The sequence below is a fragment of the Chelonia mydas genome, chromosome 5 (assembly GCF_015237465.2).
Source record: "Chelonia mydas isolate rCheMyd1 chromosome 5, rCheMyd1.pri.v2, whole genome shotgun sequence".
NCBI classification, from domain to species: Eukaryota; Metazoa; Chordata; order Testudines; family Cheloniidae; genus Chelonia; species Chelonia mydas.
The window spans coordinates 62,784,664-62,811,223 of NC_051245.2; the positions used below are offsets into that span (position 1 = coordinate 62,784,664).

The 26,560-nt window shown below is 43.0% G+C and overlaps 1 protein-coding gene across 2 annotated transcripts in view; it reads left to right on the top strand.

Moving 5' to 3' along the window:
• The first annotated feature begins 19,527 nt into the window (after positions 1 to 19,527).
• FAM174A (family with sequence similarity 174 member A) overlaps positions 19,528 to 26,560 on the top strand; it is a 44,195-nt gene continuing 37,162 nt past the window's right edge. The window contains exon 1 of one of the 2 annotated variants that reach the window (XM_037903302.2): positions 19,528 to 19,975. In XM_037903302.2, the coding sequence (XP_037759230.1) occupies positions 19,695 to 19,975 (281 nt within the window). In that variant the 5' untranslated portion in view covers positions 19,528 to 19,694. The remainder of the gene's footprint in view (positions 19,976 to 26,560) is intronic. The other variant, XM_037903303.2, reaches the window with a different exon arrangement.

Genomic DNA, 26,560 nt, shown 5'->3' on the forward strand with positions numbered 1-26,560 from the left:
TATAGTAGAGAAAAACAATATGGAAATAGGGGCAAGAATGCAAACCGGGATAGCAGAGGAAGATGCAATCACACAGCCACATGCTCTCTGCTCCAAATGCCAGGGCCTGAATTCTTCAAGATCAGAGGTCCACAGATGTATAGGGTTATGCTGGAGAGGCAGGTGATAGTACAGGGCAGAATCATGGTACAGCTACTCTGTAGTGAACCTCCCAGACTAGCAGATTTCCCAGGGAGAATCTGTGGCAGCAACTACTGCTACTAGAAGCATAAATGTCCCCTAAAACACCTATTCTCCCCATGCTTAGAGAGGGAGTAGTGCACAGCCCCCTGGGGAATAGACAATAGTTGCACACCTAGAGCAATCCAGAGAGCTGAAGGCATCTCCAAGAATGGTCTAGTTGCCATGGGGTTGTGTTCTGCTTTCCCTGAAGATCTTGGGTGAGCCATGTGTTTTGCTGACTGTCCCCTCCAACCCACAATATTTACTCACCAAAAATTAACCTGATTGAAGGCCAGATTGTGTCTATTAGGCACAGTCTCTCTCTGAATGGCAAGGTGCACTGGAGAACTGCACAGGTTTCAACATCTGGCACAAATGGGGAGTGAGGTTATGACCCTACATCCTCGAAGGGCACCTCAGAGGAAAATGGTGGAGCAGGTGAATAGAGAGAGGACAACTGTGGGATACATGGAGACACAAGTGGTCCATCCTCTTTCACTCTCCCTATAAAAGGCCAGTCACTTTCTGATCCTGTGTGTGTGTATGTATGTGTGTGTGCATGCGCAGACACACATGCACACGGTTTTGTTTGTTTGTTTTTAGGGAATGTCTTTTTATCCCCTTGTAGTAGTTTCCAGAGTACAGGAGCACTGTGACCTTGCACTCTAATGTATTTTAGAATGGCTCACATAAAGCATGCAGCGTAGTAAAAGACTAAAATTTCATGGGCTCTTTCCTTCCGCAAATTGTTTTATTTGCTTAAACAAAATTTTCTGTGGCAGGAAACTATTATTCCAAGTCAATTATAACATTTAGGTCTTGTCTACACTACAGAGTTTTGTCATCAAAAGTCAGCTTTTGTTGACAAAACAGTGGAGGTGTGCACACTACAATGCTTTTTCTGGGTGTTATTTATTTCTATTTAATAAAAAATACTCTTTGAAAGATAATCATTATTTGTCTCCTACACACACTGGATGCTGCTGGAATTAATACACAGCGGCCATTGGCACATTTGCAGTCTAGAAATCAGAGTCAGGAAGCAATCATCAAAACTTGCTGCCTTGCATGAAAATTAACAAAGCATAGCAAAATACATTATGGAAAGACACATTACTGGTGCTTATTGTCAAAATGGTGCCTTAAAGCCTCTGTGATCTGAATAGCCCCCTGTTGTGTCCCTCTAATAGCCCTGGTGTCTGCCTGCTCAAAATCAGCTGCCAGGCGTTAGAATCATAGAATATTAGGGTTGGAAGGGACCTCAGGAGGTCATCTAGTCCAATCCCCTGCTCAAACCAGGACCAACACCCACTAAAACATCCCAGCCAGGGCTTTGTCAAGTCAGGCCTTAAAAACCTCTAAGGATGGAGATTCCACCACCTCCCTAGGTAACCCATTCCAGTGCTTCACCACCCTCCTAGTGAAATAGTGTTTCCGGATATCCAACCTAGACCTCGCACTGCAACTTGAGACCGTTGCTATTTGTTCCGTCATCTGCCACCACTGAGAACAGCCTAGCTCCATCCTCTTTGGAATCCTCCATCAGGTAGTTGAAGGCTGCTATCACATCTCCCCTCACTCTTCTCTTCTGTAGACTAAATAACCCCAGTTCCCTCAGTCTCTCCTCGTAAGTCATGTGCCCCAGCCTCCTGATCATTTTCATTGCCCTCCGCTTGACTCTTTCCAATTTGTCCACATCCCTTCTGTAGTAGGGGGACCAAAACTGGATGCAATACTCCAGGTGTGGTCTCACCAGTGCTGAATAGAGAGGAATAATCATTTTCCTCCATCTGCTGGCAATGCTCCTACTAATGATCATCCAATGAGATGATCCTCCTCCATGTTCCACCCTTAGAGAAACTTTTCACCCTTGGCCTCACAAATATTATGCAGCGCACAGCAGGCTGCTATGACCACAGGAATATTTTCCTCATTTAGGTGTAACCTTCCCTAAAGGCAGTGCCAGCAAGCTTTTAATCTGCCAATTGCACATTCAACCATCATTTCTGCACCTGCTCAGCCTATTGGTGAAGCACTCGTTGCTACTGTCCAGGTTTCCCATTTAAGGCTTCATGAACCATGGCGGTAAGGAGTACGCTGGGTCTCCCAGGATCATTATGGGCATTTCAACATGCCCCCCATTGGAATCTTCTGGTCTGGGGAGAAAGTCCCGCTTGCAGCTTTCTGCAGACTACCCTACATTGATGTTGGTAAAATGACCCTGGTGCTCCACCAGATCTTGCAATACCATAGAAAAGTACCCCTTTCTATTGATGTATTACATCCCAAGATGGTCAGGGGCCAAAACTGGGTTATGCAGTAGCAGTCTGGAGTTGTCAGCTTCCACACTGCATTGCCACACGCTTCTCCACCAAGAGGGATCCTCTAATTTTTGTGTCCTTGCACCACAGTGCTGGGGCAAGCTCCACACACAGTTCTAGGAAGGTGGTTTTGCGCATCTAGAAGTTCTACCACCACTGCTGTTTATCCCATATGTGCATAATGATGTGATCCCACCACTCAGTGCTTGTTTCCCGAGCCCAATAGCAATGGTCCAACATGTGCAGCTGCTTCATGAATGACAAAAGTAACCTGGTGTTGTTTCTTTCCATAGCACACGGCAGGGCAAGCACCACAGATTCCTGTTCAGATCTCATTATATACCGTATGATCAGCCTTGTTGTGTTTATAACAGTGACCACAACACTAGAGAGCAGTGCTGGGTCCATCAATTGAGGTACAGATGGCTGGTGCACAGTAAACAGGGGCCATTGAAATATAATGAAAAACATAATCAGAAGCCCACGGAATGATGGGACAGAAAAAACTGCATCATGGGAAGTTAAGCCTGCACCCATGATGCGTTGTGATCCACTTCACCTTCCCACAACTCCTAACTGCAGAAAGTGGTGAGTTGCACAGTGGGGTAGCTACCAACAGTGCACTGCTCTTTCTGTCGATGCTGGTGCTCCAACTGTGGATGTGCTCCACCGACAGAAGGAGCATTGTGTGAATATGCACAAGCGATGTAATTATAGCGGTTTATGATCATTAACATCACTTGCATCAATTTAACTCTGTAATGCAGACATAGCCTTATTGTATAGACTTTCTGGAATAGGTAGTCAAGTGAATGCTCTATCCCTCCCAAATTAATACACTGCTTGCACTATGTGAGCTAGCAATCACCACGCAGCTCTCAGCACAGACTCTAGCTCCCAATTCAAGAAAGCGTTCCTATTCAGCAAAGCACATACTTCATTTTAAGCACCTGTTTAAGTACTTTTGTTCAATAGGGATGGACTTAACATGTGCTGCTATGCTTCCCTGAATTGGGGTCTTACTGTGTAAATGGAAATTCATAATCACAAGGGTCCTCTTGGCCAATAATTTTATTGAAGCTTGTAGCTATTAAATAATAAATTAAAAAAATTACTTACATCTTCACTATTTCTCAAAGCCCCACCTTCTCTCTTTGTGCCTGAGTCTGATAATCGTATTGCCCCATATTTTTTTGTTAGAGAGCTTTCCTTGTGCCTCCAACTTGTTTTGCTCAGTCAGCCAGGCCATATAAGATAATTAAGATATAATGATTGTTCCATTGTTTAGTAATTAGACCCATTCAGCTTTAATGGATTGGTATCCCAGGACTTTTGATTGACCGGTCCTCCTGAAGAAGAGCTCTGTGTAAGCTCAAAAGCTTTTCTCTCTTACCAACTGAAAAATATTACTTCACTCACCTTGTCGCTATAATAGCCTGGGACGAACATGGCTACGGTGACATTGTATATTGTCCTAGTAAGTGAAGGAAGTATCCCATCCTACAGATTTAAATTATGTACCAAGCTGATCTTAAGTTGGCTCCCAATTCAACTATTAATGCATCATTTTCAGCTATGCTAATATTGTACATATGGAAAGACCGTGATTCCTTTAACAATGCTTTTTACCCTCCACATTTTGTGCAACTGTGAATGTGAGAGTAGTTGGTAATTACCATTGATCTGTTCCCCAAAAATGTGTTTTATGGGTTTGAAATGTCAGTCAGAGTCCTGGAATACCAATCCATTAAGGCTGAATGGGTCTAATTACTAAACAATGGAGCAATCATTATATCTTAATTATCTTATATGGGCTGGCTGGCTGGCTGAGCAAAACAAGTCAGAGGCACAAGGAAGGCTCTCTAACAAAAAGATATCAAGCAATACCATTATTGGACTCAGGCACAAGGAGGGAAGGTGGGGCTTTGAGAAACAGTGACTGGAGAAATGGACTGTGGTTGCTGGAGCACACTCTCTGGAAGGTAAACTAAGTACAGACTGAGTTCCAAGATGGCCAGGGCTTACTACAAGAATGTCAACAGGGTCTGTTAAAACTATGATTAACTCATTTTCATTTTTTTAAGCGAACTAGGTCTTAAATTGTGTCCCTGTAAAGTCATTGTTTAGTTTAGGATTATTGGGATTATAATTATAATATTTAATAATGAATGATGACATCGTCTTGATTAATTTTAGAGCCAGATTTTCAAAGGTATTTTTAGGTGTAGATGTAGACTGAGGATCTGAGCCTAGGTACCTATCTGCATCATTAGGCACCTAAATACCCTTGAAAATCTGGCCCCTAGGGACTTTGCTTGCTTTTACTGAACAGTCCACATTTAAGCATGCACAATCCAGGCATCACAGCATAATATTAAGGCACAGTTTCAAAAAGAGAGAGAAAGTGGATTTTTATAGCTGCTTGCATTCTTACTATTTCTACTGCTGACCCTGCTAGCAGTAATGAATGCTGTTTGCAACAAAGCAGATACCATGGATATCTTTTTTTTTTTTTGGCTTGATAATTTGACAATGTAAATCACTTTCTGGGAATACCGTAAAGCACTATACTATACACTTTTTCATTTCAACCAACATATTGAATTCTTGACATTTCAGCAGGGAAGAATGCAAAAAATAAAAAATCAAGTTTCAGAAACAGACTTACACACAACTTGCAAAATAAATATAATAATGTAAATCAAGAGTCCATGTATCTGTATGGAATTTACTGAGGAGATGCTGACACCTAATGAGAGTCATAAACATAACTCCCTCTACAACAGAAGCTCTAATTTTAACCAGACATCCCCAGGGTAGGCGGTTCCATACTTCTTATGAAGTGCCCAAAACTCTCATCTGATTCCTAAATGTTTATAAATGTGGGTTGTTGCTTTCTGGGTATGCAGTGTGTATCAGAGATCATACATAATATTGCAAACCAAGGAACCCAATTACATTTATCTTCCTGCTGCTGGACTTTGGTTAAAAGTGTACGGTTTTCTTCATGTTTGGTGAATGCTCCATTAGACCTCAGTCTGACTCTAATGTAAGTCAAAGGCAAAAATCAGTTGCTAAATTATTCCAGATTCTTCCTTCCCAAATGTGCGGGAGAAATCTGTAGAAGTTAATATATACTGATGGGCCAGCTCTTTAGTTAGTGTAAATCAACATAGCTCCATTGAAGGTTTACATATATTTCCTTAGGAACTCACCTTTAGGGGCTATTCCAAGGGGCAGCCAAAGTAAGGGAGTCCTTTGAAACATAGCTCCTCTAGCAGCAAGCTGTCCATGGGTTGGTGAGAACCGGTGGAGATGGGCAGCAGAACAGAGAATCCACTTAGGTACTGTTGCCTTCTCCAGATTCCACAAGATCTGTGTAGAACTTTAGGCGATCTCATTGGTTCAAGGAGTGAAAACAAAAGCTTCTTTCCCTGAGTAGCAAATCACATCTCACTCCCCAATAAAATAACTCAAAGTACTCTGGTTGAAACTTTTCCTCTTCCCCATGCCAGCTGTGACTCCAGAGGGGACAATGTGGCCCTGAATTATTTAAATTGCTCAAATCCAGAGAGGAATCTGAGAAACTTTGGAGGGATTAACACTAACAGAGTGGTTAACATGATAAATAAAATTCAATTCAGATAATGCACAGTGGAAGAAATTGTTGAACTACTTATATATACTGTAGGTTCTAAATGAATGGTAATAACTCAGAAAGAAGACTTGTGAGGCATTTGCAAAGCACAGTTAAGTTGCTGTTCAGTGCCCATCAGCAGTAATTATATATATATATATATGGAATTAATGGCATTACAGTATTATTATTTATCAGTGATAAACCCCAAGTGCTCTGTCATGGGAAGCCAGCCATAAAATGTGGTTGGGGGTCCCATGAGAGGCCTCTCTAGTGGAACATACCCAGAAGATGTTCTGAATCAGCACTCTTTCTTGCTCAGCCCTGCCCACTTTTAGGGTTGTGCAGTCTGCTCCAGCTCCCTAGGGAAGCAGGAACATGGGCAGCTTGTGTCACTGTGTCCCAATTCCAAGTGAGTTTACCCCCTCAGGAGGCTATAACCTGGGGTGAATCAAACTCTAGGACAATTTTGTTCAGAAAGGCGGCAAATGGGAGGCATAAAAGAGGCATACTATACCAAACCATGAATGGTACAGAGAGGGTAAATTGGAGCTTTCTATTTACATTCTCAGAATAAAAGGACAAGGGGCCATTCAAGAAGTTAAAAGGTAACACATTAAAACGGCAAAAAAAGAAATGCTTTTTCACACAGTTCAATGTTGTGGCAGTGAATTTCACAGGTTAAGATTATTATTGATGCAAAACATTCAGTAGGATTCAGGAAAGAATTAGACATGTAATGACTAAGAAAACTATCAACCACGGCTATAACTAAGATAAAAATGTATAAGGAATACCAACTTTCATGCTTCAGGAAAAAGCCAACCACTAACAGCTAGGGTTTGAAAGAAACTTCATCATAGTCATGTGATGAGCACTTGGAGGAGAGGGGGGAGTTATGTCATCTCTTGAAGCACCTGCTGCTGGGCTCCACTGGAGACAGGATGTCAATCTAGATGGATCACTGGTGTGATTTGACATGTCAGTTTCTTCCTACATTCCTAAACATAAATGTATTGTTGACTCAGAATGCAGCAGCATGATCTCTTTAAAATTCTTTTAAAAAACAATGTCCATATAATGACTTTTTAGAATACTTCCTTGTCTTCCACTGCCCCTAGTTTTCACATGATTGAGGGATGAAAAAATCATTATAAAAGCAGGAAAAATAGTCCTCCTAGTGCGTATTACAGTTTCTGGGCAAGATCCTTGACGCTCGTATGATTGCTCTCACTGCTCTGATAGCACAAAGGGACCATAAAATTGCCCTAGTCAGGCACCTATGGATTCCCTGGCTCTACACATTCCCTCCTTGGACCTCTGGTATAGAGACTATCAGAGATGTGGCCAGAGCAGGAGAGATGCCATAGCTCCGGTGATCCCCAGCTAACATAATGGCCCCTCAGGATAGAATCACTACCCCAAAGACTGCTCTAACTTGTACTGGTGATCAAAGGGTTTCAAAGATGGCATACTGACACCTTGTTTTGTCCCTCTTCCTTCAGCTCAGTACAGCTTGGTCAGACCCAAGGATTTGAATCTATATCTGAAGTTCATGTGAGAATATTGAGAGACTAGGTAATGCTGATTGTAGAACTAGAAGAAACTGTGTTATCTGAAAACTTTACAAAGCAACATTTGTTCAGACCAATAATAAGAATTCATTTTTACAATCCTTAAGCCAATTTATGGGTACTATAAATTATTAGAGTGGTAATGCATGGAATTTTTTATAGTTGTATATAAATTTTTTTCTTCTCTGCAACAAATAAAACTAACTTGCCTACCTTTAGCAATATGCCATTACGCTAAAAGTAGACTGCATTCAGCAACCCAATTCTACAAAATTCCTGTAACAGAGCAACATTATTGTTAACTCTCTATATAGATTCTTAAGACAAAAAGCAAAATGCAGACAATGCATGTCTACATGATATTTTGAAGCAAGCCTCCTACCCCGGGCTGATAGACTAGGGCTAGAGGCTTGCGCTAGCACTCTAAAAAATAGGTGTATAGACAGTGCTTTGAAGTTGCAGCTCAGGCTGGAAACCTAGAAAGGGGGAAAATGCTGTCAACACAGCTATTTTTAGAGTGCTAGTGTGAGCCCTGCCAGCCCAGGTCAGGGAGGCTCACTCCAAAATGTTGAGTAGACGTACCCTTAGTGATACTGTCCTGACTGCCCAACTCCTCACCCCCTTCCTCACCCCAACCCCCTGCTCCAGCCTGGTGAAAGTGAGTGAGGGTGGGGGAGAGCAAGCGACAGAGGGAGGGGGGATGGAGTGAGCAGGGGCGGGGCCTCAGAGAAGGGGCGGGATGGGGCATGGCCTCAGGGAAGGGGCAGGACAGAGGGCAGGGCAAGGGCCATTGGGTTTGCGCAATTAGAAAGTTGACAACCCTACTGGGTGGGCATGTGGAAGTACTGGCCATGCCGGAAGAGCGCCCCCAGCAGTGCAGCCAGCAACTTGCTGGGCACCAGCCAAAGCAGGTGCAGCACCGCCCAATGGGTGGACTGCGTCCGTGTGGGCGCAGCTTGTGCATGTGTCTGGGCCCATTGACTGTTCTGTACTGGGGCCCGGAATTGCTGTAGGCAAGCCTATCTCTGCGGCAGGACCATGTCTTATTTTTTTCAACGTTGCTGAGCTCAATGGGAAGCTGATCCTGGCCAGAACATTGAGGTACTATCGGAATACAGATAATACACATGATAATGTGATGTTAAAATGTTTAGAGGAACCAACTGCTTGAAGGCAGCTGGTCCAGAACTTCTAAGGAAAAACAATGGACTATTTAGATATTGTTTTCTCACCTCACCTTGTCTATACCTATTTTTTACTGCCATTTTGCCTTCCTTACATTTTAATAACATAATTAGTCTGGACAGTAGCTTTGCAGACTTTAAAAATAAAATAATAATTTAGTCATTAGTGGCAGATTTTCAAAGGTATTTAGGCATGAAAAGATGCAGAGACGCACCTTCTGGGATTTTCAAAAGTGCCTATAGGCCTAACTCCCATTGATTTTAATGGGAGTTAGGGCCTCTGTGCTTTAGAAAAATCCCACTAGGCTCCTATCTGTATCTTTAGGCACCTCAATAACTTTAAAAGTCTGAGCCCTGAACACCTTTAAAAAGCTGGCCCATAGTTCCTTCCGTTAATCACAATCATACAGATTTGCTTCAAAGACTTGACATACCAATTAAATGAAGGAAGGGATCACTCTACCCACTACAAAAATGCAGTCATATCTGAATGAAAGATGATAGCTGTTTAACAGCACACAGTCAAATGTTTGAGGGGAAGTGCATGTTTTAATCAACATAGTCATTTGGATAATTAGTTAAACGTATTAATATAACACAAGGGTGTAACTAGAAGGGCTATAGCATTAAGATAGCCATGCATTACCCTCTTATGTATTTATGTACTGTAGCTCACACTATAGTATCATCTTGTGTTTCAATTTCTGATAGAACATATGTGCTATGATCCACATGTGTGTGCAGTTGCAATTTGAAATACAATATATTTCTATTGAAGGTACTTTGTCTACTTTAACTGAATATACGGTGTGGATAGAATCCATACATTATTTTAACTTTTTTAAATGAAGAAATGTTTTTGGAGGTGGTGGTAGTGGCATTCTTTGGCATTCATTTGTTTATGTTGTATTCTTTTCTATATAGTTTTGTCAATGCTAGATATTCTACTGGAATCCTGAATAGGTCCACTGATAATTTCACATCACAATGGGACTGAAGTAAGGTCAACTGTCACCCACTGTAATAGCAAAAAGTTTACAAGATGCAATGCTTTGTATCTACAGTAGTCTTTTTTTTAAAACCCAGATATTATGTAGGCAAAATAGATATATTGTTTCCTTCTTTGTAAAGAATAGTTAATTACATTGCCTATTGCTCCTCTCTTTGGAAAAAATGCCCTCAGGTGTATAATGCAGTCAGATGAAAAACATATACTGGATTCTCATAATGCAGCTAATGTGGCTGAAGCCATGGCAACTTAGAGAGATATTATAAAATAATCATAGTTAAAACTTGGATGAAATACCTGTAGAATTTCATGCTGCTATTTCACAGCCTAATATTTCTTCCTATGAGGGGAGCCTGCATCTGCAAATCCTAACTGAATGTAGGGGCATGGATTAGAGTGCTATCTCCACAGTACACTTCCTCATTTTGTATCATCCCATGTAAGCCGCTTTGTAGGGACTTCATTCTTCTTTTTCATTCATTTGGCAACTTGAGCAAAAGCAAAGCAAAAGCAAATTCAGGGTTGACACCCAAATTTGACATCCATTCCATGGCTTCCAGTGATGGAATGAATCAAGGTTGTCCCTCCAAAGAAGGATGTTAGAGGGCAATGGTTTGCTAGACATTTCATGGTTTGAATGTCTTCTCCACATTCACATATTGGGCTGTCCTTCATTTTTCCATGTGTGTAGTAGATAATTACAACACTCATATGAGGTTCTGATGCAGTTTGCTGTGATCCATTTTGATGTGACCTGGAAAAGCCAGGTAGTCGGTCTGTAGGATCTGTGATCAGGTCTTGATTCTTATCCCCACTATTTTTCCACAGCCTCTGCCACATGTCTTTTCGTGACAGTCTGGAGGTTTTGAAAGCTTTGGCTGCTAATCAGAAGAGGTTCTTGGACTTAAGGAAGCATCTCAGGTGATTCTGGCAGTCTTCATAGATGGGCAAGTCTGGGTTCATTATCGTGCAGTCGTATTCTTGTATTACTGCTGCTTCTCTTCGGACGGATGGTGGTAAGATATGCACAAGTATGGGAAGCCACACTGTCAGTGTTGACTTCATAGGGGTCCAGTTCCACAGACTGACAGGGCAGAGCCAAGAGTAGATGTCTTCCACATAATGCCCTCCGTATCTGCTGGTATCTAAAAAGCAAACAGTGAAGTTGTAGCTAAACTAGCAGAAATGGTGAAAAGAGCTGGAACATACAGCATTTCAGAGTTCCTAACTGTCTCGCTCTGAGTTATCACTTCATTTCCTGATGAAAGGCCCCCCTACCCAGACATCCTTGACAGACACATAATGATCTGCAATCTAATTTCTCAGTTCTTACAATTCCTCTATAAGACCTATTTTGCAGAATTGAAAAAAAAATGCCTAATTTTGCTTTTCCCCAAAAGTAAAGAAAGTTCCATTAATTTTAATGGATAATTTAGCAGTCTCAAAGTCTTTTCCTGGCACTCAAGATCTGTCACTCTTTGGAGTTAAGACATATTAAAGTGAAAGTTCTGTTTCCATTGTAGGCAAGATGCGTTCTAGAATTTACACAGTGAAGGGAGGAATATAAACCCAAGACATTCCTTTCAAAAACTGTGTATGCTAGAATAATTGCAAAACGTCATCATTTTGTTTACTGCTCATTTTCTTTCTTCAGCTCCCAAGCAATAAATCAGTATTTCTAACAAGCTTACAAACTTGGCTAACTTCATATTTAGCTCTCAAACCTACCTCCAACTTTCACACATTTCAGCTTTAAACCAGTTTTATCTCAACTCGGCAATGAAGGAATTTGCAATGTGTTTCAATGAGACATTAAAAATTTCACTTGTAAGTTTCTTAAATCTCATTCAAATATACTGTGACCATTTGTCAGCCCTGGATTCTCCAGATATCTGAATGTTAAAAATGTCAAGACTGTTCATTTCTGGGGAGGGTGGGGGGAATCAAACTGCAAAGATTTCATTAGCAATCAGTTTAACAGTTTTGCAATTACTATTTTTAATTATTAACCTAGTTTACAGTAACATTGCCAGATTTGTCATCTATAAGTTCAAGGAGCATTCCAGTTATTCAACACTGGTCCTGCTGGATCTTAAGTTGTATTGTTGCAGTTAGTGAAATAACTATGTTAGGCGTCCTTATCCCCTGTCTAAGCTCCAGTGTTCTTGTTTGAATTCACAACTGCAATTCAGCTATACTTTAACTAACCACTTGAAAGGTGGTTATTAATGCCTTAAACAGACTACCCTTCTGACACACAGAGAAGAATTTACTTACAAATTACAATTCTTACTTTTGTGAGACTTTAAATATGAGTTCTTCCCACCCAGTTATCATCTTTCTGCTACCTCACAGCTAGACGACATTACCTTTGGTGGTGTCACTCCATAAATTTAATAATGCTTCCAGACAGTGTATATGTGACAAAGAGGCCCATTTATGGCTCACTACTCTGTGTCTGAAACTCATGTCAGGCCCGATGTGCTCACTATACCTAGCACACTGATATATACCCAAAAGGTGGCATATAATATATTACTGGAAAACTAGTGATTCGCTGGTCATTAATATTATTGCATGAGGTATGTATGGTGTGTGTACAAAGAATTATGGATATGTGTTAGAATTACGTTCTTAATATGTGTTTGGTAAGCAATGTGTAAGCCCAATCTGCCTTAGACAATGGAATATGTATTTGTTTGTCTGGCCAGCTTGGTAGTCAGGCAGAAATAATGAAGGCACATTTACATAAGAGGTAAACAAAGCCATCAACCTACTGAGGGGGGAGATAGCCTCTTAACTACAAAGACTGGGGGTGAACCTCAAATGATAAGCAATTGAATCAACTACGTGTATACAATAGTACTGTATTATAAAAGTGTATCAAGTAAGGGCTTTTATGAAAGCTAATGACACAATGGTCATTAATATAATTTGAAAGGTATGTATTAACACTAAATAAGGAATTATGGCTAATCACTAATATTATGCTTTAAAGTCAGTGACCAAACAAAGGGAGATAAACAGTTCTCTCCAGACAGGAGGGAAGGCAGCTATCTACTTTTCTCCCAGTGAAAATAAGCAAAGTGTGACCACAAACAGTGGAAACCCCATTTACATATGAATCAGCAGGGGGATGGGAAGTCCACCGGAGAGGAAGAACAGCATGAGATCATCTTGCACCTTGGGACCAAAACAGTGAGCTTGCTAAGATATAAGATGAGAGAAGCAGCCATCTTGGCATCCATCACTGGACAGACACAAGGGGCCAGAACTCTTGCAAGCTGAGAAAGATGCGTCTTTTGATCAAGGGGGCGGAAGTCTCTGGGAACTGAATATAGGTAAGAAACATGCTTAGGCAAAGATCTTTCACCTAAGTAAACAAGGGAAACCAGAACCTTGTACTTCTGTAGAAGGTCCTGACTGAGAGAGTCAGCTGTGGCTGGAAAGAAAAAATCAGTACGAAAGCTACCTTGAACAAGGTTGTGGCTTGTTAAGTCTTAGCCACTAGAAAGCATGTTTTACTTTTATTTGCTTGTAACCATTTTGTCTTTGTCCTTTGTACTAGAACTCACTGAAAATCTCTCTCTCTTTTTGTTCTTAAAATTGTTTTACTGTTAATCTAAATCAAGCCAATGCTGTGTTTGGACTGAAATTATTGTTAACTCCAGTTAAGGTAGTAAGCTGTGCTTTTGTCTCTTTAAAGAAGCAATAAACCTTATTACTTTTCTGAGTGTTCCAGAAGAAGGCTGTATACTTCTGGGCTGAGGGTTTGGGGGAAATTTAGGACAAGGAGTTTATTGGGATTGCCCTGAATATAGTAATTACAGCAGGTGAAGGCCGGGGTGGGGTTGTTGTGTTGCTGGCAGGCTGCTGCGGTCAGAGTGCTGAACCGGGGCTCCACAGCACACAGATGCTAAGGAAACTGCATCCTTCTCTGTGGACTGTTGGTGTCTGGGCTGTGACCCACCGCAGCAGAGCACTGAAGGCTCCCAGGATTACAAGGCAGGCAGTAACACAACTTTTCACTGGTCTGAATTGCACCCCAAAATATGACAGCATAATATTTAGAATCAGCAGGATAGATTTACTCAGACTGGCACGGTAAATTACATGTCTTGTCACCAGCACATGCCCTTGGGGGATTCACCCTGAGGAAAGACAGGCAGTATTTCCACCTTCTCTCCCACAGGGTTTCTGTTTAGGAAAACATCTCAAAATTGTGGCTGCCAAAAAAGCCCCAGTGGCAGAGATGTCTAAGATACATTAAAATAGCATATCCCCTGTCCTCCCTGGCTCTTTTTAAGTCTGTGTTGCATACTTCTGGGCCTCCCAAATGAGGAGAAAGTAGTGGCTGCTTTCTGTCACTGCAAATTCTCCACCTCAAAAGTCTTTCTGTCAATAGGGGCCCTGCTAGAATCCACACCAACTCCCTGGCAATGAACCTGGGACTGTCATTTTGTATCTATACAAATAATATTAAATCATACTAGAGTACAATTAATAGGTTTAAATAGAAATGTAAATTTCCTTCCCCAATCCCTCCAGATCAAAATAATTAATTATAAATTTTATTTAAATTATCTTAATCCAATTAGATAATTTTAATCTATTTGGAAAACTAGTCATCTCAGCCTCTATAATACACAGTATAAACAATTTAATCAAGTGCTTCCCTTTACCTACTATCATCATCTTCACCTTTCTTAGGTTTTGCTTCACCCAATTATTCTTTACTCAGCCACTGGAATATATTGGAGATGCTTCTCAACATTTAATACAAAGGATAATTGGGTTTGCTTGCCATCAGCATGATGCTGGCATAAACACATTTATACTCTAGCAGCTTGGTATAGGTGTTAAATAAGATGGGAAGAGAGGGTTGAGCCTTTTGGAACTCTGGAGGCAAAGGGAGCAGTTCCCCATGATGACCATCTAGAACAGTGGCGGGCAACGGGCGGCCTGTCAGGGTAATCTGCTAGTGAGCCACAAGACAGTTTGTTTACATTGACCGTCCGCAGGCACGGCCGCCTGCAGCTCCCAGTGGCCGCGGTTCACTATTCCCGTTGGGAAAGCGGCGCGGGCGGCCATGCCTGCGGATGGTCAATGTAAACAAACTGTCCCATGGCTCGCCATCAGATTACCCTGACTGGCCGCAGGTTGCCCACCACTGCTCTAGAATCAGTCTTCGATGAACGATCAAAGCCATTTTGGATTATTTCCATTAAACTCTGGTACAGCCTTATGTTATTGGAGAGCAGCATTCTACAAACAACTGAAAGGAATACTATGGAGTGATCCAATAATGTGAGTATAGTTGTATGATCCTTGGCCATAAAGGAGATAATCCACCAGCATGAGCTAGACAGTCTGTATGCCATATGCTACCTGAAACTTGCCTGAGAGGGATCTGTGACTGGGTTCCTGGAAGGGTCACGCTGAGAATGCCATTTTCAGGGCAGACTTCAGGAAATATGGCAGACAATCCCCCCCAAACTGGTGGTTTATTCTATAATTAGATTAATCAAGCCAGTAACAAAAGAGCTTTTGCAGTACCATACTTGCTAACCAGAAGCCAAACACAGTCCCTTTTAGGCATTCCAGCCCTTGGCTCCCATCCAGATAAACAGGTCTCAGAGGGGTTATTGAAAACCTAATTCACCATACATAATGTTCTACCAATCCCAGAGGATTAGACACTTACCCTCATATAGTATGTATTTCAGATCTTATCCAAAAACCATGCTGTCAGCCAATCCTTAGTAAACTAACTAAAGATTTATTAATAAAATGGGAGAGTTATAAATGGTTATTAGATAATATACAACTATACATATGATTGCAAAGTCCTTATATCAGATTTGTAGCAATGATGGAATAGACTGCTGTCTTCTAACGTTTCTCTGGTAACTTCCAAAAGATTGGAAGGTCCTCAGTCCAGAGTTCAAGATGCTCCTTTTAGTTGTAAATCCACAGTCCAGAGAATTAGAGCAAAAAGAGGCAAAATGGAAGGGTCTCAAAGGTCTTTTATATCCTTTGTCATGTGAATGGAAGTTTGCTGTCCCAAACAAAGCCCACAGCTCCTGTCTGTGGAAAATTACTGGCCCAAGATGGAGTCCAGGGTCACAAAAGTATATTCCATGTCCTTACATGGTTTGCTGAATAACAGGGGGTGGCCATTGGCTCCTCATTTTCTGAAGCATCCTCAGGAAGAGCTATCTGGGTGAGATGAGCGTTTTTCAATGGCCCATTGTGAGAGCTGAGAGTCCTTGATGGCCTATCGAAACACAGCTGTCTAACCTTGATGTAATTGTATCTGGAGGGTGTCACCCAGGAACAAAACAAGATACAAGCACACAGCCAATATTCATAACGTCAGATACAAAGATGATACATGTAAAACAGGATAACAGTACTTAGCAAATAAGGTTTCCACTGAAACTTTACATGACACACTTTGTATAAGATTTATGGTAATTGTATAACATTGGTAACAGCAGTGATACAAATGGTCACCTTTCTTGTACACAGGGGCACAGGGTCCAAGATTAGAGGTAATCAAAAATCAAAATTTACATCCTGTAGGAAATTCCAATATTTCTACATTTGTGTACATCTTAAAACCGGGACACAATGCTGAAATATTAATTTGGGTGGAATTAAAAGTTTCAAAAAATTTCAGTGATGCACTGCAGTCACGGACACCCATGATGCACTCTGGCAGTTCTGTCAGAGGGAGACCATAATGCAGCTGCAATGCATCATGGAAGATGTAGTCTGGCAAGGGAGTCCAGACAATAGGGGAAAATGGGTGCAATGAGGCACCTGAACTACAGCTCCGGTCAGCTGCCACAGCAATTCAGGCAAACAGTTTAATGTCAAATTGGTCTGAAAGTAAATGTTTCTCTTTGTCTGAACAAACCAAAATGTTTCAATATAGGACAATCTTAGCTGAAATTAAATTATTAGTTTCATTTTTCTCAACATAAAAAAACCTTGGAAAAATAAAAAAAACTAGAAAATATTGATTTTGTGGAAGCCACATGTTCTGTTGAGGAGAAAAAAAACAAACAAACCAACCAACCAAACACACTAGCACCACAAAGATATTTGCAATTCCTGAAGCCTGCTGGATTTTAAATTATTTTGGCTCATAGTCTCCAAATTGTACTGTTAAAATAGAAATACATGTTCTTGCTCCTGCTTGAACAGAAAAATCCAGACTGACAACAACACTCTCCACTCCAGATTCTGGCACATTCAGGAAGCCCTAAAAATGTACAGAAGGAAATCAAAGCCACTAAATGAGACTGATTCATGAAATCTGTGGCTGTTGGGGAAAAAAAGTAGAGAGTATATGAAAACCCTACTAATAGAGGTTGTGAATATTTCTTTTGAAGAGGCGACTCTACCGTCCATCAGAAAGTACTCTATAGTTTTGTCAGGACTCAGAAAACTATTACTCATTGCCTAATTTCTCATTTCTGAAAAGTTAATTCTACCTTCACTTCTTGACTGCAAATATCTTGGATAGAGAGGCTGGAAATTTTCCATCAGTGTTTTTTCAACAGAAAATGGCTCTCTTGCAAAATCAAAATTGTAATTGCTGTATTGAGGTCTGTTTTTTTCCAAAAGAACTGAAAAAACTGCACTTCTTCAGTTAGGTGGTAGGATTTGGGAGATTGGGAAAAATAAGCAACTGGAACCAGCTTGTTTTTGCCATTCTGTACCTTTTGCAACAGGCATTTAAGGTCATTAGGATTTCGTACATTACTTTTTATTCAGATAGTAGAATTCAGAAGATTGAGATTAAAACCTGGCATGAGCTAGGTACCAGCCGGTAATTTTTCCAATGTTATTGGACCAAAATGTGTCAGAGGTAGGGTTACTAGGCATCCGGTCAGTGGCATCTGGTCGAGATTGCCAGGTGTCTGGTTGGTGGCACAGCAGGACTAAGGCAGGCTCCCTGCCTGTTCTGGCTCCACGTGGCTCCCGGAAGCGGCCAGCATGTCTGGTTCCTAGGTGCAGAGGTGGCCCCCGCCCCGAGTACTGACTCTACAGCTACCAGTGAGAGCTGCGGGAGTGGCACCTGCAGGCGTGCACAGCACACAGAGCTCCCTGGCCCCTCTGCCTAGGAGCTGGATATGCTGGCTGCTTCCAGGAGCCACACGAGGTAAATGTTCCTCAGCTGGAGCCTGCACCCCGAACCTCCTCCCACACCTCAACCTCCTGTCCCAGGTCAGAACCACCTCCCACACCCTCACTCCCTCCCAGAGCCTGCACCCCAATCCCCTGCCCCATCCCTGAGCTCTCTCCCGCACCCAAACTCTCTCCTGGAACCTGCACCCCAACCCTCTGCCCCAGCCCTGAGTTCCCTCCTGGACCGAAACTGCCTCCCAGAGCCTGCACCCCACACCCCTCCCATGCTCCAACTCCCTGCCCCAGCCCTGAGCCCCCTCCTGCACCCCAAACCTCCCAGCCCCACCCCAGAGCCCACACCCCCTCCCACATCCCAACCCCCTGCCCTAGCCCAGAGCTCCCTCCTGCACCCCTCATTTCTGGCCCCACCCCAGAGCTCACACCCCCAGCAGGAGCCCTCACCCCATCCTGCACCCCAACCTCCTGCCAGGAGCCCCCCTAGCACCCTGAACCCCTCATTTCTAGCCTCACCCTGGAGTCCACCCCCCAACCAGAGCCCTCACACCCTCCTACACCCCAACCCAGTGAAAGTGAGTGAGGGTGGGGGAGAATGAGCGATGGAAGGAGGAGGGATGGTGTGAGCAGGGGTGGATCCTCGGAGAAGAGACGGGGCCTCAGGAAAGGGGCAGGGCAAGATTGTTTGGTTTTATGCAATTAGAAAATTGGCAAACCCACCCTATTCACAGGGCACATTTTTCTTCGGAAGCAGGAAGATATTTATGACGAACTAGAAACAGCTCTAATTGTTTTGTTTCGATTCTTTACAGTGTGGGGGTTAGGGCCAAAAATTGCCAAGATCCAGCTTGCTCTAGGTGCTGGATCTATTTCACAGCCTCATGCACTGTCATACACTCAAGATCTCGAATGCTTTGGGCGCAGTAGGAGGGGCTGATACACGAGGTCCCTGTTCCTGCCAGGAGCCTTGGAGGTGAGAGACAAAACCTGAATGGATTCAGATCTGGGCTGCAGCAGCGCTCGTGCTTTGGGAAGCCACGGGCTACGAGCGGGCGTGTACTTGCACTAGGAACAGCGAGGCTTGTTCCCTAGGCGGTGGATGGTGCAACTGGGGGAGGAGGTGAGAGCCAAAGACAGCCAGGCAGGATCCAGGTACCTCCGGCTCTTGCCTTATCCCAGAGCTCAGGGTCTGGGGTGGGTCACCCTATTGCAGCCCCCTTTTTGCTCACACTCTCGTCCCTGCGTCCGCGGAGTCCGGCATGGCACCTGACTCCCGCCTGCAGTCAGCTTCTGCCCAGCGCTACGGCCAGTAGCAACCAGCCTGCCCGAGGCCCCACGCACGCGCCCTGCCGCGCGCACTCAGGCTTGAGCTGCAATCGCGCATGCGCCGACCCCAGTTTCAGCCTGGGGAGCCGCGCCTCGGTCACCTGATAGCAACAGCGGCGGCCGGGGAGCGTCCGTGGCAGCGGCGGCCCGGCCGGACGCGGAGCCATGATGAGAATTTCCGCTTCCTCTGCCGCAGGGCCCGGCCGCGCCTAGGCCGCGGCGGCTTCCGCGGGAGGCCGTGCCCGGGCCGGGCAGGGAGGGGGCGCGATGCCGTCGCCGCTGCTGCGCTGGCTCCTGGCCGGGCTGCGGCTGCTGCTGGGCGCGCTGTGCGTGGAGGCTGCCGCGGCGATCAGCGAGACCCGCTCGACGCTCCCGCAAGGCGGCACGCCCGGGGAGGCGACGCGGAGCAGCAATGGCAGCAGCAGCAGCAGCAGCCTGGCCGTGTCCGCCCCGCCCGAGCGCAACCAGCCCATGACCCAGCGCGCCCTGGCGGTGCTCGTGGTGGCCAGCGCCGCCCTCATCGTCTACTTCGTGATCCGGACCGTGCGGTGAGGGGCCGGGCGCGGGGGTATAACTGAGCCCTGTCGGGTTCTGGGCCTGGGCGGGCGCGGGGGTCCGCGCTTCCCCGGCAATGTCCCGCCTCCGGAGCCGGGTGCGAGGGTTTCTCGCTGCACACGCCGGGGGGTTGCTAATGAGCGCTCAGGTGAGGGGTTATGGAGCCAAACACGGCGTGCCCAGCACACCCTGTCCCGGGGGCATCCCGCGGGGTATGACGCGGCCCCTCGCGCTGTGCGTGCTCTGCAGGAGAAACTGCACTGGCATTAGCCTCGCACTCCCATGTGCCCACCACCTTCGGGTCCTTAGCTGCTTTGCCGCCTTACTGATGGCAGATACTTTGGGCAGCGCTTTTTAGGGAGGAGCAGTCCTTTGCCATCTCCCTTGGACTGAATGTCACAGGTCAAGTACCAATTTAATATGTTGACTGCATAGTTATAGGTACCTAAACATAAATACAATCTCACGTATTAATCCCCAAGCACGGGTGTCACATTTTACACCCATTCAGAGTCTTGCTGTAAGAATACTTGTTGTTTTGACCACGTTAACCCCTCTGTGCGTATCTACTCAAGCATGTGTCTACTTGTCTTCACTTTTAATGTCCCTGTGTAGAAACATTGATTTAAAAGTCTTCTATGGCTTATTCTTGACTTGCCTTTTGAGACTTGGGGCTGGTCTACACTACCACTTAAGTCAATATAACTTACATCACTCAGGGATGTGAAAAAGACAAGTTACAGCCACCTAAGCACTAAGCACCCTGGCACTATATCAGTAGGAGATGCTCTCCTGCTGACATAGCTTCCACCTCTCGCGGAGGTGGAGTGATTGTGCCAAGGGGAGAACGCTCTCCTGTTGGCATAGAGTGTCTTCACCAAACACGCTACAGTGGCGCAGCTGCATTGGTGCAGCTGCAGGGTGGATTTGATTTAAAATCATGATTTGAATCACTTGTCAGGAAGACTCAATTTAATCATGGATTTCTACATAAAAGTGCATTCTTGTTGGTTGCTATAACCTTAATACATATTCTTCACAACTCAGAGATAGATGTAGGTTTCATTTTTAGAAGGTACAAACTACACATATTTAAACAGTGATTTATTTTGAAAACTTTTCAGATTATATTTACAGCTATATCAGAAAATGAATGATTGTTTGGTTATTTCATTTACCAAAGGTAATTGAAGCAGATGTTTATGAAGTCATTGGAAGGTGAGCTATCTCCAACAGGTTAATCATTAATATTTGGAGGATTTTCTTGCCATGCTGTATTAGGAGGAGAACATCACCAGACCGACATTTAAATTGTTTTATTTAACTAAAACAACAATGGTTATGTATTCGAGAATTTTTTTCTTCAGTGACAAACATATTATTTTAACAAAACAAGCATATATCCTTCTGTCATAAATATAAAGGGAAGAGTAAACATCTTTAAATCCCTCTTGGCCAGAGGAAAAACCCTTTCACCTGTAAAGGGTTAAGAAGCTAAGACAACCTCGCTGGCACCTGACCAGAATGACCAATGAGGAGACAAGATACTTTCAAAGCTGGGGGCGGGGGGGGACGGACAAAGGGTTCTTTGTGTGTGTGTGTTGCTTTTGCCGGGACCAGAGCAGGAATGCAGGTCAGAACTCCTGTAAAGGGTTAATAAGCAATCTATCTAGATATGCGTTAGATTCTGTTTTGTTTAAATGGCTGATCAAATAAGTTGTGCTGAATGGAATGTATATTCCTGTTTTTGTGTCTTTTTGGAATTTAAGGTTTTGCTTAGAGGGATTCTCTACGTTTTGAATCTGATTACCCTGTAAGGTATTTACCATCCTGATTTTACAGAGGTGATTCTTTTACTTTTTCTTTAATTAAAATTCTTCTTTTAAGAACCTGATTGCTTTTTGCATCCGATGAAGTGAGCTGTAGCTCACGAAAGCTTATGCTCAAATAAATTGGTTAGTCTCTAAGGTGCCACAAGTACTCCTTTTCTTTTTGCGAATACAGACTAACACTGCTGTTACTCTGAAACCTTTCATTGTTCTGAAGATCCAAGGGTTTGGGTCTCTGTTCACCTATGCAAATTGGTGAGGATTTTTATCAAGCCTTCCCCAGGAAAGGGGGTGTAGGGCTTGGAGGGATTGTGGGGGAAAGACGTGTCCAAGTGGTCTCTTTGCCTGTTATATTTGTTAGACGCTTGGTGGTGGCAGCAATAAGGTCCAGGGACGAGGTAAAATAATTTGTACCTTGGGGAAGTTTTAACCTAAGCTGGTAAAAATAAGCTAAGGGGGTTTTTCATGCAGGTCCCCACATCTGTACCCTAGAGTTCAGAGTGGGGAAGGAACCTTGACACCTTCGCTTCTCACATTTATCTCCAGACTTCTCCTTGTCCAGATCTGTTCTGCCCCCAACAATCTTCTATTCCTTGAACTTTTTGAAACTTTGCACTTTTAGAGAGAGGTAAGGGATTGACTCTGTGTACACAAATTTGCAAAGGGACAGTAGGGTTGAGGTCTGTTATTTCTCACCTCTAGATATTATTTATCTTAAAATATTTTTGCTGTTAATAAGCGTATTACCTCTGGAGAGACAAATCCACAATTTGAGAACTGCAAAACTAAGCATCTCTGATGATATCTTCTAGACTGAGCACTGAGTCCTAATGGGTAGATAGAAAGATTAACCTAAATAATCTATACAGAAGCCCCTGGAACTCCATAAGATTGGGTCCCTAATCCGTGAACTATTGGAACTCATTTACAAAACTTTTCTTAAACATTACATGATGTCTAATACTATTAGAATTTATAATCCCTATTCCATGATGAGATATCTTTGAGTTATAATATAACTTAATTAAAACTATCTTTAGGTAAGTTTTTTCCTCAAAAAGCATTTTATCAAAAAAATAATGGATTTTTATCCACCCTGTGCAGCTGCGCCGATATAGCGCTATAGTGTAGACTTGCCTTTGTATGCCAGTAATGCTGCTCTTCATTGCTAACTTGTCATTATTTTTCAGATTCTTTTACATTATGATAAAGATGATCTGTATCATAAAACGAGACACGGTAGTTAACCATTGGAACAATTTACCAAGGGTTGTATTAGATTCTCTATCATTGGCAGTTTTTAAATCAAGATTGGATTTTTTTTTTTTTCTGAAAGATATGCTGTAGTTCAAATAGGAATTATTTTAGGGAAGCTCTATGGCCTGTGTTTGGTAGGAGATAATCACAGGGGTCCCTTCTGACTTTAGAATCTATTAATCTAAATCAGAAAAATGACCAAGTTTAGTGCTGGAGCAACACCTTTTCACTCTATTTTGCGAGTTCAGCATATTTATTTAAAATAGGGTTACCAGTTTTTGTTCAAGATAACGTGTGCGTATGAGAGACAGAGATACATAAATACAATCTGATATGTTTAATAGATTCCAAGGCTGGAAAGGGCCATTGTGATCATCTAGTCTTACCTCCTGTATAGCACAGGCGATAGAACTTCCCCCAGATTATTGCTAGAGTGTATCTTTTACACAGACATCCAATCCTGATTTTAAAATTGCCAGTGATGAAGAATCCACCACTCTTGGGAAATTGTTCCAGTGGTTAATTACTTTCACAGTTAAAAATGTAAACCTTATTTCCAGTCTGAAGTTGTCTAGCTTCAACTTCCAGCCATTGGATCATGTTATATCAAGAATCGGCAACCTTTCAGAGGTGGTGTGCCAAGTCTTCATTTATTCACTCTAATTTAAGGTTTTGCGTGCCAGTAATTCATTTTAACATTTTTAGAAGGTCTCTCTCTAAGTCTATATTATATAACTAAACTATTGTTGTATGTAAAGTAAATAAGGTTTCTAAAATGTTTAAGAAGCTTCATTTAAAATTAAATTAAAATTCAGATCTTATCAGTTGAGTGTGATCCTTGCCCTTGCTTTTCCTTGCTGAGTTTTCCAATGTTTGGCATGTATTTGGATACTTTAAGCTTCACACAGGCTTCTCAGTGATCAGTTGTTAACCAGCTCAGAGACGGACAGGACAGATTTCATGTGTGAAAATACCTGTTCATGCAGGAATGTGGATCCAAATGTGGAAAGCATTGCAAACGCAATTTTCTTCAAACAGTTAAATTTCACTGGCAGGGACGTCAGCAGGTCAGAATAGAGGCCCCATGAGCTCTCTCGGTAGCTTCAAGTGCACTCCGCAGATCTCCAAACTTTGCTGTCCACAATTCTGAGCTTTTTAACTGAGTGAACTGCATTTTGAAATCTTCAACACCCATCCACTGAAATACAGACAAATCCAAGTCGCTTTCGTTGAACTTTTCAGGTTTAACTAGAAAAGAAAGCATTGGGCCAAAGTGCTGGAAATCTTGAAATCTGTCAGAAGATTCTGATTTCAGTTCTTGCATGTACATTCTAATCTCATTGACACTGACAGTGCAACGTGTCGATAGCTCTTTTATGTGTTAAAAGTAGCGGAAAGTCAAAGTTCGAATATCCCAAGGAAAAAACTGCTAGTTTTACAACAAATGCCTTCCAGGCTTCAAAAAGATCTAGAACTGTTTGTCCTGAACCCTGGAGACAGAGGTGGAGTTTGTTTAGGTGAGTGGTGATGTCAGTTAGAAACATGAGCTTACACAGCCATTTGTCAGCATCCAGTTCGGGGTAGTTCTGTCCTTTTTCCGACAAAAAGGCCTTGATTGCATCAAAACAGTTTATTAAAGTGCACCAAAACCGTGCCACGACTTAGCCACCGAATGTTGCTGTGAAGTAAAGTGTCGTTATAAGCACTGTCCATCTCTTCTAGCAGTGCTTGAAACCGTGAGTCAAAGCAGATAGAGCAACAGGGAAATTCACACTTTGCACCACTGTATTAATCACATTATTAAGCTCTGAATTAGAAATTTTAGCACACAGGTTTTCTTGATGGATGATACAGTGAAATTTGACTGCCGGGCAGCCAGTTTGATCTCCAAGTAACTTCACAAACCCCTTCTGTTTTCCGACCATGGCAGGAGCACCATCTGTTGTCACACACAATATTTTTCTGATGTCAATTCCTCCTTCTTCAAAATGGCTTACAAAACTTTCCATTATATCTTCCCCCTTTGTTGCGCCATGCAGGGGTTTTAGGCAACGAAATTCCTCTTGGATTTCATTGGAAGCACAATATCTTGCAACAGCTGTCAAACGTGGAACGTCGATATATCCATGCTCTCATCAACTGCAACGCTCAACACCGCTGTGTCTTTTAATGCAGTCGTCTGGTTTTCGTTAATGTTTTCTGCCATTTCACTTACTTGTCTCTCAACTGGTCTGGCAGAGACCGGCAGTTCTTTTATTCTAGATACGATCGTATCTTTATTTGGCAAATCATTGAACAAAACCTCAGAACTGCTGAAAAAAACTTCTTTTGTATATTCCCCATCTGTAAACGGCTTTCCGTTTTTTGCAATGCCCTGTGCAATCTTGTAACTTGTTTCTGTGGCTTGATTTTTACTTACACTTAAGCATTTAAAAACACTGCTTTGCTTCTCATATCCTGCTACTGCCTTTTTAATTCAGTCTTGTCTGCTTCGTCAAGAAAGGTTTTCTTGTGCTTCGTTTCAAAATGTCGAACACTTGATGTGTGACAAACAACACTTTTTCACAACAGAAAGCACAAACAGCACGGTCCTTCTTTTGAATAAATCCAAATGTCTCTGTCCAAGAAGGCTGAAATAAATGGACATTTAACTTTGCTTTCTTAGGAGCTGACATTTTGTCAAATGTACCCCTCAACTCGCGGGGGGGGGGGGGGGGGGGGTGATTGCGACAGACAGCACACACGACGTCAAATGCAGTGTGCTGTTCCATGTGGCGTGGTAGTGATGTAAGCAGCAAATCAGGACTTAAAAATATCCCAGTGGCGCTGGAACAATTTTTAAGGTTCTTGCCACTGTCTGCACCCCTCACAACCCCAAGGGATGGCTGCAGAGCTCTGGGCCGAGGCCAGGAGCAGAGCCCTGGGCCGGCAGCCGGGACCCCAGGCTGGCAGCAGAGCCCCTTCGGACCGGTGGCTGGGACCCGGGGCCAGCAGTGGGCTGAACGGGGCCGGCGGCCGGGACCCAGGCAGTGTGAGTGCCACTGAAAATCAGCTTGCGTGTCGTCTTTTGGCACGCGTGCCATAGGTTGCCTACCCCTGTGTTATATCTTTCTCTGCTAGACTGAAGAACCCATAATTAAATATTTATTTCAGTGTAATGCCTTTGGTTTGTCCTATGTCACCAAAGAGTGAGTCTTGCATAGATGATCCAGTGCAGAGCTGCACTGTGATTTGCAGTCTTTAACTTGCTAAATGTCTTAAAGATTCAACATATACCCCAAGTTGATTCACTTTTGTGATAGATCGATCATTGTTCATTAAAAGATGTAAGCTTCAAAGTTAATATTTGAGCCCTTCAGCAGTATGCTAACCAGTATATTACATTATATGACATCTCTTCTAAAAAGGAATATTATCTCTTTTTGATAAGATCCAGAACACTCAGGTACATTAAGATGAGTGACCTAATTGCTTAAGTAGTCCTAAAACTTT